Here is a 15,953-nt window from a genome sequence, read left to right as displayed (position 1 = left end):
TTAGCTGTTATCAGAGTGATGTTACTATTGTCAATGGGATCTTTCTCATGAACATGTTAAATGCTTAAGTTGTAAATTTGTAACCTCGCATTGACTCCTCTCAGTGGCAAATGAAGCGCGAGTAAAATAATGGAATCGTGAACAGGGCGAGATTTATTGGAGCGAAGCTATATCGTAGATATTTTCACTTCTCAGGCGCATTAACTTCTAAATACTAGCAATCCCAATTTGAATTGCTTACCTAAGCTCTTACAGGTTGGCGTTCTAGCACTAGCGTTAGTTATTCCGTTCGTTGGTTTTTTGTTCTTTGACACTGATATGTACTTTGTTAGCAAGATCTTTTACCCTTTTATAATCTCACCGCGTCTCGTTTGGAGACCTACGCTCAGGTCATTTTGTTATCACGAGGATTTCATGAAGACCGTGACGAATGAGCGGTGGTCGCTTTCCTACACTCAAAGATTTCATTGTCGTGAAGCGTCTATGTAAGTAATCGTGAATTAATAAAGCCTGGCTTTCTATGCAGCAGAGCTTCACTCATTTATGCCCTTAGTGAAATGCCTCAAGCCATGTGATTCTATTCATGTGCTTGCCGAATTCACTTGAAGGCCCTTGTTCACAAACGTGCCCGAAGAAATAAGCCCCAGAATGCGTTTACATGACGTGCGACGAAAGACTAGGCCAACGACGACGGAGGCAGAACGATGCTATGATAAGGTGGTTAAAGATGCCGTAACATTTCAGTTAACGTAAAACTTGACAGTAGAAATTCATGTCAAGTAAAGTTGGCTGAACAGTTACGGTGTCCACTTTTCTGCCTTATCTGAGCATCGTTCTGCCTCCGTCGTTGTTGGCCTCGTTTTTTGTGTAAGTACAAAGACAATCGAATTCCCCGCCAAAAGTACGTCACTGTGACGTCACAAGCAACGTCACGTGTTTGTTTTGCCTCACAGTTCGCAGGGGGCGCCGGGAAACTAAAGCCTCGCTCAGAGTCGACACGCTAAAGTCCCTAGATCCGTTTTGTTTTTGTTAAAAAACGGATCTAGGGACTTTAGACACGCAGGCTTCTATTGGAGTTACGCCAGTTACGCTACCATTTGTTCTTCTACCATGGAACGTCTCGAAGCTTGGACGCTCTCTACACCTGCTACTACTGCCGCTACTGCTACTACCCTTGCTACTACTATCATTATCATCACTAACAGCAGTAACACAGACGGTGGGTACGGGCACGATCACGTGCGACGAAGGAACGTATGCACGCGAGCGTGGTGCACGTGAGGTGGAGGCACGTGAGTTAGACCTTTAGTGCTTTAGTTAGTAGGTAGTCGATTTAGTGGCTTGGTCGGTTCAGTGTAGTCAGGAAAGTCGGTGAAACAGTGACAGAAGAGTCATATTTAGGCAAAGATAATCAAAAGAGCTATAATACTAGCTTCAGGGACAAATCTGCGTGTAACGGCATTGGTTATGGCTGAAGGTGGTAAGCATATCAATGAACGGAGCAAGGGCGCCCATGCGCAGGTTAGATATTATTACTCAAACAAGCGTGTTCCGATGGAAGAAGATATGCAGCACGAGTTCAAAGGTGATAAAGCATTGTCCTTGGATGAAGTGCCAAAAAAGAGAAGAGAGATTTGCAAGGGGGCGTCCAGGTGAGCATTTCTTTTCAAACGCGCAGCAAAAAAATTGACGTTTTTTTTTTTCTTTATATCGCGATTTGTTGCCCCTTTTTAAGAAATGCATGCTTGACGGCTCTCGGGCTTAGTGTAGTCGGTTGCGGCTGTAGCTAACCTACAGCTTGATAAAGCGGACTTACAGCGCACTTTTTTTTTTTTTTATATAGTTAGCTAGCTTTTGTCATTGCATTCCCCTGGAAAGTTTAGGCTTGCCGTGATTGAAAAACTAGTAGAAAGGCAAGCTCGAATCCTTGACACTTGATGAAAGTGTGCCTTAAGGTGTACTGCGCCAGAAAATTACAGCAATGTAAGATTTTTAAGCGATAGTTTACAGCTCGGTCGGTCCAACTAAACGCCGTCGGCGGCGTCGGCACCGCGTGTTGGAACTTGTAAAAAGAAAATATATATATATATATATATGTGTGTGTGTGTGTGTGTGTGTGTCATGGTAATTTGTGGTTCTAGTGATTGGTGTATGATAGCCGATGACGACTTAATTCAATCATATTAATTGATAAATTAAAGAAATGAAAAAATAAAAGGGTTTTAAGGTATCAAAAAGGTCACAATGAAAAACCAATGCTTGATGCTAGTTTAGAAAATCAGAGTATACTTTATCAACGAATTAATCAAAAAGAAATTTAAGAAAATGTGTTCAATGGAGTAAAACTGCTCAGTATGGAAAGCCAGTGTTTGCTTATTGCTAAGTATCAATAAAAAGAGGAAAAAAAGCATTGTTTGTGTGTATGTGTGTGAAATGAAATCTTGTCATACTCGTAATGGGGATGCGTACATGTCTCCCAAACTTGTTTAACGTCCATAGTGACCATTTTTTCTAGCGCTTTAGTGATGTAACATATCAATGTTAGGATAATATTTTTAAACATTCAAACGTTCAGTTCAGTCGTGTCCGACTCTTCGTGACCCTATAGACCATGTCACGCCACGCTTTCCGGTCCCTCACTATCTTCCTAACATCACATAACTTCATCTGCAGTGCCTCGAGGATGCCATTTAACCATCGCGTTCGCAGCCTACCCCTTCTCAGGCGACCCTCAACCTTTCCCAACATCAAATCTTTCTCCAGCGACTCCTCTCTTCTCATCAGATGACCAAAGTAGCTGAGCTTTAACTTTAGAATTTGACCCTCCAATGAGCAGTCAGGGTTTATGGTCGACAATATCGACTGATTTGATCTTCGCCAGCACCACAATTCAAACGCATCAATTCTTCGGCGGTCAGCCTTTTTCACAGTCCAACTCTCGCATCCATACATCACAACTGGAAAGACCATAGCACGAGTTATACGGATCTTGGTTGGCAGACTAATGTCTCTGCTCTTTACTAGGCGGTCAAGGCTAACCATTGCTCTCTTTCCCAGAAGCAGGCGTCTCCTAATTTCATGGCTGCAGTCTCCTTCCGAGGTAATCTTGGAGCCCAAGAAGAAAAAATCTGTCACAGCTTCCACTTCTTGTCCATTGATGCTCCAGGACTTGATAGGGCAAGACGCCATGATCTTTGTCTTTTTAATGTTCAGTTTAAGCCCAAACTTCTCACTCTCTTCTTGTACGCGCATCAGAAGTCTCTTGAGTTCCACTTCACTTTCTGCCATTAAAGTGGTATCATCCACATATCTAAGGTTGTTGATACGTTTTCCAGCAATCTTCACTCCAGCTGAAGACTCGTCCAGACCGGCCTTCCTCATGATGCACTCTGCATATAGGTTAAATAGGCAGGGCGACAGTATGCAGCCTTGCCTCACTCCTTTCTCAATCGGAAACCAATCAGTAAGACCATGCCCAGTTCTGACTGTGGCCTCTTGCCCTTTATGCAGGTTCCTGAGGAGACAGATGAGGTGAATCGGAACTCCCATCTCTTGGAGAGCTTGCCACAATCTGCTGTGATCTACGCAGTCAAACACTTTCGCATAATCAATAAAACAGAAGTAGATGGGTTTCTGGAACTCCCTTGCTTTTTCCATGATCCAGCGAAGGTTGGCAATTTGGTCTCTAGTTCCTCTGCCCTTGCGAAACCCAGCTTGCACGTCCGGAAGCTCCCGATCCACATACTGCTGCAGCCTATCTTGGAGGATTTTCAGCATCACCTTGCTAGCATGCGAAATAAGCGCGATCGTGCGGTAGTTGGAACAATCTTTGGCATTGCCTTTCTTTGGAATGGGGATGTAAACTGACCTCCTCCAAGCCTGTGGCCACTGCAGGGTTGTCCAAATCTTCTGACATAATGTATGCAGAATGTTAATAGCGTCATGGTTGAGGTTTTGAAGCAACTCAGCTGGAATGCCATCAATTCCGCTAGCCTTGTTCTTAGCAAGGCTGGCTAAGGCCCATTCAACTTCACTCTTCAGGATGCCCGGCTGGAGATCAGTAATCACAACCGTCTTATGTTGGGTTTGCACATTCGGGTCCTTCTTGTACAGTTCTTCTGTGTATTCCTGCCACCTCTTCTTTATCTCTGAGGCTTCAGTGAGGTCCTTGCCTCGTTTGTTCTTTATCACGCCCAGCTTAGCACAGAAGCTTCCTTTGATATCTTTGATTGTCTTATACAGAGCTCTTGTGTTCCTTAATTGGCTGTTGTCCTCAACTGCTTGGCACTGTATGTTCAGGAAGGCATTCTTATCTCTCCTTGCTATTTTCTGAAAATCCGCATTGAGAACCTTGTATCTTTCTCTTTCCCCCATAACTTTTGCCATCCTCCTTTCCTCAGCTATTTGCAAGGCCTCTTCAGATAACCAGTTTGCTTTCTTGCATTTCTTTTGCTTTGGAACTACCTTAGTAGCAACTTCTTGTATTATATCACGAACATCAGTCCACATCTCTTCGGGCTCTCTGTCTTCTAGATCTAATTCTTGAAATCGATTCCTCACTTCCACAGCATATTCTAATGGAATTTGATCCAGATCATACCTGAAAGGCCTTCTAGTTTTCTGCGTTTTCTTCAATCGAAGCTTAATTTTGGCAACAAGAAGCTGATGATCGGTGCCACAATCGGCCCCAGGCCTTGTTTTTACTGCTTGTATAGCGCTTCTCCATCTCTGCCGGCAAAGATTATAAAGCGATCTGATTCCTGTACAGACCGTCCGGTGAAGTCCATGTGTACAGGCGCCTCTTGTGCTGTTGAAAATGAGTATTCGCTATGGTCAGGTTGTTTTCTTGACAAAACTCTACTAGCCTCTGCCCAGCTTCATTTGGCTCGCCAAGACCGAACTTGCTTATAATTCCGGATATTTCTTCACTCCCGACCTTAGCATTCCAGTCTCCTATGAGAAAAACGACGTCTGATGATGGGGTGCGGTCTAAAAGGCATTGTACGTCCGCATAAAATCTCTCAACGTCAGCTTCTTCAGCAGTAGTGGTCGGTGCATAGACTTGGATAACTGTTATGTTGAAAGGGTGACCTTGGATCCGAAGTGAAATCATTCGGTTGTTTTTGGGGTTGTACCCTAGCACTGCTTTTCCCATTCTTCTGTTTACTATGAGAGCGACCCCATTCCTTCTCTTGGATTCGTGCCCACAATAAAAGACATAATGGTCGCCGGAGTTAAATTCTCCCATTCCGGTCCACTTGAGCTCGCTGATACCTAAGATATCAATGTTCAATCTGTCCATTTCTCGCTTGAGGACATCCAGTTTACCTTGCGTCATAGATCTTACATTCCATGTTGCTATGTGATATATCTCCCTGCAACATCGGACTTTCCGGTTGCTTCCCGACACATCCACAACTGAGCGCCCTTTTGGCTTTAGGCCAGCCGCTTCATTCGTCCTGGAGCTACTAGGAATCGCCCGTTTTTCATCCCCAGTAACGTGGGACGCCTTCCAACCTTGGGGGCTCATCTTCCAGCGCCATATCATTAATGGTATTGTGACTGGCCATAGGGTTTTCTTGGCAGGAAATACTGGAGTGGGTTGCCATTACCTTCTCCAGTGAATCACATTTTGTCAGAACTCTCTGCCGTGACCTGTCTATCTTGGGTGGCCCTACACAGCAGAGCTCACGACTTCGAGTTTCGCAAGCCCCTCCGCCACGACAAGGCAGTGATCCATGAAGGGGATTCAAACGTTAATATAACTTATATACAGCATAAATTTAACATTCTTGAAAATGATAAACCAACCCTGCATCAGTATGTAGGCCCACCACTCGTGATGGTACAAAGCTTGTACGCTTTGCAAAGACCACAGTGCTGAACATCTCATCCTACACTCGCCTCTGAACAAATAGCTTGGAGTAAAGCTTTTATATCCATCACTGAGGGGTGGCTCATGGCTGATAGTGGCAACCGAATAAGCAAAGCTTTCTAATAAAATATTAGGGCTATGCATACACTTTATGGCAGACATCATCTCAAAGATTTATTTGTAAATAAGTGTATTTAAAACACATGATGAATAAAAGAAAAGTTCAAAAGTGCTGGAACACAGTGCTTCAAATGTATTTGATATGTTGTTTTATATACGATTAAACCATTATTTTAGCGTGTAGAACATTATTATTAAAATAATATTTCTTTGCAGCATCAAAATGTCAAAATACAACATAAAACATTATATAACATAGTAATATTTGAAAGTCAGCAATAGTATAATGTTTCTTTACAATATTGTATTAATGTTCTTTTATGTCTCACCAACATTAGGCTGCATTCAGGCAACTTACACTGCACTTCTGTAACATTGCTCTAATGTTCTGGGCCACCTGGGGTCTTCTTACTAGAGCACTGCACAAGCCCCAAAAGCATGCCCAGCCCAAAAGCCTGGGCATGCAGGCGGGCCGTGCCGGGCCTGAAAATTGCTGGTTTGCCAGGCCCGGACTGGGTTCGGGCTTGAAGTTGCTGGCCTGGGCTGGGTCCGGGCTTGGGGTAGCTGTGTATGGCTTCTTTCGGAAATGAAGGAATCGCGCTGCTAAATGCGGTCCAGTTGTTTATGAATAAACCACTACTAGTACATTTGTTAACGCCAATGGGAAAAAGCTCATTTGTAGACCAAGTTTAATCAGCGGCACTGAATGGTTTGTTCAAGTAAGTTTGGCCGTGTACGTCTGGCGGTGTTGAACGACACAGCGAAAAAGTTGAAAAAAAAATGCAAAACCCTGCAGCGCGCTCTACTACAGTGCAGGTCTAATGGGGCACTGCAATTGATAAAACACTGCTCGTTTACAAGAGCACACGCCTACTAAAGTGCACAACACCGCCAGCTTATGAATTTTCAGCAATCAATGAGCACACTCTGTCAGATCTAGCAGAAGACGCTCTTGTATCTTGTCAGTATTGTGTTATCACTAAAGACTGGGCATTTGAAGCCTCATAAGAGCCGCTGGAGAAGGACCTTTAATCGACTGGTCGGCAGGCAGCCATCTGTTCAAAGATAGTCTTCGCCTGGCTTCCCCCTTGCCCCCCCCCCCATCACTAAAAAAGAAAAAACACCTCGACGCTTCAAGAATTGGTATTGTATAAGGGCATACTACTTTAAGAACCTTCGGTCATTCAAACACAAATATACGCACAATAAACTGCCGTTTTGCTTTTCGTCTCCATAGAAATTCGAACTGCAGCCATGAATTCTTCTCAAGAATATGTAGATTTTTATTTTCTTGCTCTTACTCACACAGGTTCCTGTGGCATAGTTGCTGAGGGCAGTCTCTTTGTGTGTGATTAAGCAAATAACTTGTCCCAGTAGCTAATTGGTAATAAGGAGCTTAATTTAAAATGCCTTCAATCCATAGCTCTTAAATGTGCATCGAGCACAATTGGTTTAATCCTTTCAGCCCTGAATTTGTTATTTTCTCTGTAGATTTTTTTTTCTTTGGTGTTGTTTTTATCTATAGGGTCCAACAACCACATAGTAAAAATGTGTTGCTCAGGGTACAAGTATTTGTGGATTTAGAGACATGGTGTCAAAATAGGATATAGGGCTCAATGGTTGTCAAAAGTGAAAGGAGCTGCTTTGGTTACCACGACTGAAAACTGTTTCCGCTAGTGGAAATTATGTTCAATTTTGAAGTTTGGGGCAGCCATAAAGCAATTTATATACTTCAGTTTTCTGTATGCTATTTTGAACAAATTTTCAGTATTACATGGGCTACAAAAATTTCGTTTCATCCATAGCCCAAGGAAGCACCGCTGTCTGTTGGCGAAAAAGAAGAAACAACGTATATGCGAGCGCATTGTATTCGTGTTGTTAAGAAAAATAGCAACAGACACTGGGTTGGTTCCAGCATGCACGTGCGCTGATGCACCAGCTGTTCACGTGCCACACTAGCTTCCTCACACTCCCTACCGGTGTCCACAGGAAGAAGCGAATGGCAAAAATGTTCAGTAAAAGCTTAACTTCAAGGCTGAATCTATTCTCACTGTTATTTCTCATGTTGCTGTTGACCAATATTACCATTATCAGTGCATGACTCGATTCCAAAATATTTGCACTTTGATAGCAAAAATTTCAATCATTTTTTGAACAGCAAATTTACAATCAGTCTGACTGCCGCAAATAATTATTGGTGTCAGCAGTCAAAAGCCTGATTAATATAGATATATCAGCAAAAAAACCAAAGGAAGCCGCTCTAGAAAAAATTCCTAGCATCACTTGATGGCCCCCACTGACAACCGTTGAGCCCTGATGGTATCAAAATTGCATATGCACAAAACATGGTCTAAAGAGGCCTATACATATTCAGTTGTATTTAAAATATGGATACTAGCTTAGAAAGGTATTAAGCACAGGGTTTAAAAATATCAGTGCAAAATAAGCAATGGTTAATGATATATAAATTTAGCAATTTGCTATACTGTTGCTTCATTAGTAATGGCTCACCCCGTCGCCTCTTCTTCCTCCTCACACCGCACATGTTCACAAACACGACAGTTGTAACACCGATAAAAACGGGGATCCTGAAGGAATTATCCCAGTAGTTTACAGCAGTTTTTCGACTGTTCCTGATGCGGTAGTGGAAGATTTGTGTTGCGATGTCAGTTGACGACACCAGGGCCTTAAGTAAAAGGACATGCCAAAAATTCCTTGACCAAGCATTTGCTTCTGCCAGTACTTAACAGTGCCCTTCTCTGCTGAGAATATTTTTTCACATTTTTCTCCTATCTTTATTTGTTATTATGTACCATTTAAGCAGTATTATTTATTTATCTTAGCAATACTGTCGGTCCTATTAAGGACCAAGATAGGAGTGGGTTGGTTACATCAAAAGTATGCACAAAGTAGTAAACTAAAAAATTACGCATGAAATACAGTCATGATTAAAGGAAAAAAAAAAAAGAAATTCTGAACACTATACTTACAAGTCCTAATTCAGCAGTTTAGATAACAGATAGAATTACTTACGGCCCTTAGCACATACAATATTTTTGGTAAGTTTATTAATTACAATCTCGCTTCCGACATAGTGGCTAGCGCACGTGGAATGCTCATACAGAAATTAGGTGGGCAGTTCCTAGTGCATTAGCCTCTACATCCTAATCTAGCAACCAACTAGTTCAATTAAGAGCCTTGGTAGTACAGCACTTTAAGGAGTCCGCTCAGGCTGACTTTGTGTCGGGCCGAGTCTTGAATGTGTGGATCCAGTTCAGGCCTGCTCCATGTCAGTGTGGGCGCGGGCTGTGTTTGGGCCTCAAACAATGGGCCTGCACCGGTCCTGGGCTGGAAAATCAGGCCCGTGAAGAGGCCCGTGAAGTGCTCTACTTTTTACTGCTAGTATTTTGATCAAAATTGCAAATTTGTTGTTTGCTCTATGTCTAGGTTAGTTATTTTTTCTTTAGGTTTAATGTGTACAGACCTTCTGAAGTTCATTAGTTCATTCAGATGCCATTTTTTTGTTCTTGATGCAAAAAAAAAATCGCCATGAATTACTAGGTGACTCCTAAAGAACTCATATATGCGAAACTTTACGTAAAGAAGGTCGATCATAGTTTACCGATCACGGGTTTGTACGTAATTATGTACATGGAGCTGATATGGCTGCACTTCTCAATAGAAGCAGTTTCGGTCATTTGTAGACAGAGTGCACAGTGCATTTCATGCGGAATACTCTTCACCTTCCTGTGCATTTTTCAAGTTTGCACCGTAATGGCTTGACCTACTCACGAGCCTTTTTCAGAGCCTTTTTCACCTCTTTGGCACAACAGCCTTGATCTGTGCCTCTGCCATGTGCTATACGAAACGTCATCAGATTCAAAGGCTTGGATTTTGGCTGGTCCATGTTTTCTCATGGGTACCTGAACCACACATTGTAGACAGCTGCATCCACTGAGTAAATGATCACTTTCAACATACACTTCTTCAATCATATCTTAGTGCGGTATAGGCTCAGCAAAAAGTCTTCAATCAACCCCATTCATGAAATGGCACTTTTTGTTACTTCTGGCTGACTAATATGTGTACTTTTTCTTCTTTATCCCACTTCGGCTGCCGCTCTACTTCCCCACGCCAATAAAATTTGACGCAACTGTCATCGTCAGTGACCCACTTCTCATAGTAACCTCGGGTATTTTTCATCCTCTGGGCCAACGTAACCAGGCAGTTCGACAGCCGGTTCTTTTAAATTGTTCCAGCAGCCAGAATTCCTTTTCCTCAACTGCTGCAAAAGAGGAGTTAAAGTGAAAATTACCAAAGCACACATGATAGTTACAATTTTGCGGGAGTCTCATCACAAGGTAGAGCACCACACCAGAACCAAGACCATGTTTGTTTGTTTTTTCCCCCATCATATTCAGGTATGGCACTCTGGCCCTGGAATGCCACAAAACCAAACAAGAGGCCGCTACTTCTGCAGAAAGTACACTTTCACTCGCTATGGAGTTAGCTTCCCTCGCATGTACTTTTTGATGGACATTTTTCCTTTGTAAGGTATCATTTGCTCATCAACAGATGTTTTTTCTTCCACAGCAAGCTCTAAACAGCGAGTCTGAATGGTTTTTAGCAGCGGACACACTTTCTGTATGTGATCAGTGCAGTTGGGTGGTTCATCAAGAGCAGCATGGAAATAGTTTTTCAGCATGAAGAAATGCTTCACTGGCATGGCCTCAGAAACCATTTGCACGTTCATATTTGAATGCCAGTAATGTTTCATTCGAGGCAGGGATACGACACCTATGAAAATATTCATGCCTGCAAACCTTCAAATTTCTTTTGCTGTCGGGTTTTAAACACACGTGTGGAGTTTGCACACTGCACATATTTGCTGTTCCTGTGATACACTTTAAGATGGACTCTGGCACGTACCGAAAAAAGTGACTCAAAGGAGCATCTGCTTCATTTTTGCAGGGACAGAATCCCATTTAGCGCAGTACCCGTGATGCCATTAAAGGCTCCATTCCCCAGAAAATGTGATGTCGGCATGGTGAGCGAAGAATAATGGGCATGCCTCTGGCAAGTAGGGCCTGCGACGTGGCTGCGCACCGAGTGGTTGTCAGATTGTGCAATTGTCACCAGACCACGTAACATATCTCATTTGGCAGCCACTGCCAACTTGGGCTTCACCTTTGGAATGGGAGGGTGAAATTGGAATGCCGCCTCGCAGGACCCTTGGATACCAAGTTGTGGTTTCAATGCCATCGAAATAATCCGAGATAAATTACACGATCAAAACAAGCAAACGGACCTTGAACATGCTGCCCCTAAGCCATGCAGGTGCACTCATTCATACAGCTTGGTTAAAGCTGGGCTTTACATTGCTACGAACCAGAAGGTGAAGCAGGGGGATGGAGCACTTGTGCCAGGCTAGCTGGCCGGGGAGACACGCGTGAAAAAAAACTGCAATTTTCATCAAAAAAAAGTGCGTTTCTTGTTTCTGCGTGTTTTGTTATCTTTAGCTCATCCTCTTTCATGTCCACCAACCCCAGCTTCGAATGAAAATTCCGTGACTCACATGGGCAGAACAGGGCTGCTTTTATGGCGGCTACAAGTTTCAACAAACGGTGACTACCGCTTTTGTGGTGTTTGGAGTGCACAGGCAGGTAGAAAGAGCTTTTTGCATCTTGCTAATCCTTCAGCAGCTTTCAAAAAGAGATGGCTGAAAGCTGCCGTACCGCATGTTGTCGTGTTGCTACGCTGTGGTTCATTCAGGGACATAAAGGTTTTGAGCAAGTTTCGAGAACCTAGGTATCTTACTTCTTGGGAATTGATTTTACTGAGTAATGTGCGTGGTGGTCTGCGAGTCTCAAAGATGTCTTCTAGAGAAGCTGCTGAGGCCAAGTCCCATTGTCGCAATATGATGCTAGCACCAAGGACACATTTTGGAGGCAATGCGAGAGAGCTATATACTCTGCAGAAGAATTCTAAGGAAATTTGGTACTTTGGAGCTCCTCAAGCTGCACTTCCCAAGTTTGTTTAAAAAAGTCTCATGTTCATTTATTAAATGTTAATTGAAATTTTAAAACCCTCTTCTTTGTTAATTTCAAGCAACCTTACTGCTTGTGCCAAACATTACTTCACCAGTCAGTCACCAGTCACATTACTTCACCAGTCAGTGTTTTATCACTGAAATTTTGTATGGATGTTCTTTAGTATTTGCAAAATACAGATATGGTATTCTTGATTGCAGTTTGTTGTTTTGAATCAGATATAAATCTGCAAACAAATCATAACTCTACCAATAAACTGCAATTTTACGAGTAATATTTTTGGAAGCCTCTAAAAAATTTGTAAATGGAACATTTTATTCTCATTGTGTAGAGTGCATATAAAGGTAATGACATATTGCTCATTGCATTGTGATAGCTATACTGACGTCAAAAAGGTGCACAAGCACACCCTTGTACTTCAAATGAATGACTTGCAACATCCAACCTTGCTATATAGGCAGGAATGAACCCCAAATTTGAAAACTATTTCTTGTTCAGTGATCATATGGATCTGTCCTTTCACTTGTTACCGCCTAACAGTATACCTACACTAGGTGGTCTTTCATGCAGTCTGGTAACTTACTATATACTAATTATTATCGATGGGACAATAGAGGCAAAAAAGAGATAAGTGATAGATGACAGCAAATGAATGTACACTCATGAGCAAAAGTGGTATACAACATTCAGCCGGTGGCGAAGCTCAGGAAAACTGCGTTTCAGTATCATCTAGCAACAGCTATCTGGGATCGAGACAGTCGTGGCGGTGCATGTGTCGCTGTTGCTAGATGGCACTTTGATAGAGTTTTCCTGACCATCGCCTCCAGCTGAATGTGCTGTGTACCACTTTTGCTCACGATTGTACATAAATGATGGGGATCCGCAAAGGGAGGCGGGAAACAGGTGCCATTAATGCTATTGTGTCATGCCCTAGGTGGAGCTTAAGTGTCCCCTCAACTTTTGTATTGCTTTTGCTTTTCTTTCGCACATTGCAGATCTATTTGTGCCTTTTTAAACACTGGAATTGGTGGAACAGTGTACATGGGAATAAATGACAGTGGATTTGTGTTTGGCTTGCCCTTCACAGAGTACCAAGTGAGTCACCTGATTGCAGGTGTAGAACAGTCATTTTTCTCTCCCAAATGGTTGCCTTTTTGTTGTTTCAAACTGGCATCACATGGGCATTCTCACCAGCTGTTTAACCGTATTAAGGCAAAATAGGCTACACTAGTGAGGCCAAACCATGCATGCAAAAAGTGAAGCCACAAGGCTTAGTGTGGTGTAGTAGTATGACTTTCCCTTATGGTGCTGGTCAGGTGTCCACAGAAAAAATTGACAGATACTGCCCGTTTCCTTTCCTGTAAGTGTAAACCAATTACTAATGCAAAAGTAGGCTATGTAAAAAAATAATAAATGATGACAATGATCATGGCAATGCTAAATGGAGACGATGAAATAAAAAGTAGAAAAAAAAACAATTAGAAATAAATAAAATAACATGAAAATAAAATAATATAAAATAAGTATGTTTAAAAGTGAAAAAAAAAGCAGGAATTACAAAAACGTCACTGCAGCACTGCTTTCGTATTCTCCCAATGCAGTTTTTGCAGTGACTTGTAATTTTTCTATTGAACCTAGTTACAGTTGATGAAATGCTTTACACTATTGTGTCGTGCGAGCTGTTTACCATATAAACTATGTATAAATTGCGAGTTTAGGCAAGGTATATTGAGCAAAATGTTTCATTAAACCCGTAAGGTAGCTTTGATGTAATCAGTGGTGGCACCATTCAATGACCATGGAATTACAGCTAGACAATGATGTTGTTTAGCAACTGAGATGATTGGGCAGTTGAAACAATTTACTTTGGTTTGTGTGGTTTAGCATCACAAACCAACTCAGGCTATGAGAGATGCCATAATAGACCACCTCAGGTTCTTTGATGTGCACTGTAATTGCACAGTACATGGGGACTTGCATTTTCTGCCTTTGAAAAGCAGCTGGATGGAACTGGCAACCTCCGGATTAGCAGCCGAGTACCCTAACCACTGAGCCACCACGCTGGGGCTCCAGTTGAAACTCTGCAAGTGAACAACACACAGATGAAACGTGGGATTGAGATAATACACCCAAGCGGCAACTCCCAGTTGAAGCACCTTAGGCGATGCAGACTGGGCAATGTTATTTTTTTTCTTTCTTCTTGTGAAACTAAATTAATTATGAAGCTTACTGCACATAAACATTATAGTTGGGACATAGCTGTAGAGAATTTTCATAAATAGTTTTAGTTCTTTGTTTCTACAGCGCTTGCAGATAAAACTTAATGAGCCAAATGCTGAAGCATAGATCAGTGCTTGCTGGCAGCAATTATTTATTTCAGACTAATTGAAAGATATGTTGCCAGGATAAAGAAAGAGGATTAGTGATCAATAATAGCCTGTGCCTTTTTTGCAGAAAGACCACTTCTTGCTGAACCTTGAAAATGTATTGATACAGTACTCACCATATGTGCTTAAGCACATGTATGAGCTGCGGTTTGTTCCAGTCATCACTGAGGGTGCCCCAGTGCCAATGACAGACATGTAAGTTATGGGGGTGAATGTTGCTCCAGATGCATTTGATGGATATTTGATGAATATTTTTCTCCACCGGTATTATTGGATGCCAACTGTGGTTTGACTCGTCCTTAGTGCATCTGTGCAAGTCTTGCACAAAAGTGGAGAAACCACACGAACTGACATAACTGCATGGCAACATTCTTTGACAGCGCATGCAACAATTTTTTAGATATGCATTAGGAACCCTCTTTGATTTGCTTTCCTGCTTGCCCAAGAACTTTCGTCAGGCATGCCTTTTTTTTTTTTTTAACAATACAGAGAACAGCAGGTAGCGGTTGCATAGTATATCTCCACTTTTGTGCATGACTGTACGTGCCATTTGGTTAAGCACTGCAATTTAACATTACCTGGAGTAGTAGGAAATGCACATGCTCAGGGCGTGCCTTGGGAAAGGTCAACTTTTCTCCTGTATAAACACACTTGCTAGATCAAATGAAAAATAAAAAAAAATAAAAAAAAAATAAAATAAAAAATATATATATATATATATATATATATATATATATATATATATAATAAATAACCCAGTTTTGCACGTAGTTGCATAAAGTGGTTGGTCATCTCTCGACTCCATTAGGGTGTTCCGAAAGGCCTGCTTCCAGAAAGGCCCATTTAAAATATGTAAAAGAAAATTTTTGATATTACCGAAAACAAACGTATTAGCATAAAATATTAACAAGCACCACACCGAAAAGTAACAGTGAAGGCCAAGGGTAGCAGATAATCTAAGCATGTCCAATGAACAGACTTTTGGAAATGTGCAGTCATCTTTGCCATTAAGCTTTAGCAAAATCAAACTTATGGAACAGGCACTGCAGACACCTGAGTCACAAAAGCAACTTTAAAATCTTTGATCATAAAATAACTCAAAAAGGCCAGAAGCTCTGGTCGCTTTTCCTTGTTTGTGCTATGTTAAAAATTGCCCTGCTAAATGCATGCAATCTAAAACAGAAAAAAAAAAAAAAAAAAAACAAAAAAAAAACAAAAAAAAAAAAACAAAAAAAAACTTAATACTTCATGACCATGAGGCTTTCTATTCAATAAAGGACGTTCATTCAGTCAGTCAATCAATCAATACTTCAGTTACGACTGTGCAAAAAGGTCTTGGTGGTGGTGAAAACTTTATTTCCGTAAAAAAAAAAAAAAAAAAGAAAAACATTCGTCAGACGATCAATGGGCTTCTTTTCGCTGGCTTCATGATGTGGCCGTCAGACCGTGTCTTTCGGCGACTCCCCAAGCCCAGCTCACCGCCCGCAGTTGTACCGCAGATTCGGAGCTGGTCACCGCAGC

At 41.9% G+C, this 15,953-nt stretch overlaps 1 protein-coding gene across 5 annotated transcripts in view; it reads left to right on the top strand.

Moving 5' to 3' along the window:
* Positions 1-1,080: 1,080 nt before the first annotated feature.
* The window catches only part of LOC146201477 (schlafen-like protein 2), a 38,609-nt gene continuing 23,736 nt past the window's right edge, over positions 1,081-15,953 (top strand). Inside the window, exons 1-4 of one of the 5 annotated variants that reach the window (XM_084587604.1) lie at positions 1,081-1,652; positions 11,545-11,619; positions 13,041-13,140; positions 14,500-14,627. In XM_084587604.1, coding sequence (XP_084443730.1) covers positions 11,594-11,619; positions 13,041-13,140; positions 14,500-14,627 — 254 coding nt within the window. In that variant the 5' untranslated portion in view covers positions 1,081-1,652; positions 11,545-11,593. The remainder of the gene's footprint in view (positions 1,653-11,544; positions 11,620-13,040; positions 13,141-14,499; positions 14,628-15,953) is intronic. The other 4 variants (XM_084587602.1, XM_084587605.1, XM_084587601.1 and 1 more) reach the window with 4 other exon arrangements.

Source organism: Amblyomma maculatum, chromosome 1 (assembly GCF_055883805.1).
Source record: "Amblyomma maculatum isolate TAMU_Amacu chromosome 1, ASM5588380v1, whole genome shotgun sequence".
In the NCBI taxonomy this organism is placed as follows: Eukaryota; Metazoa; Arthropoda; class Arachnida; order Ixodida; family Ixodidae; genus Amblyomma; species Amblyomma maculatum.
This window is presented reverse-complemented; position numbering and strand designations above follow the sequence as displayed.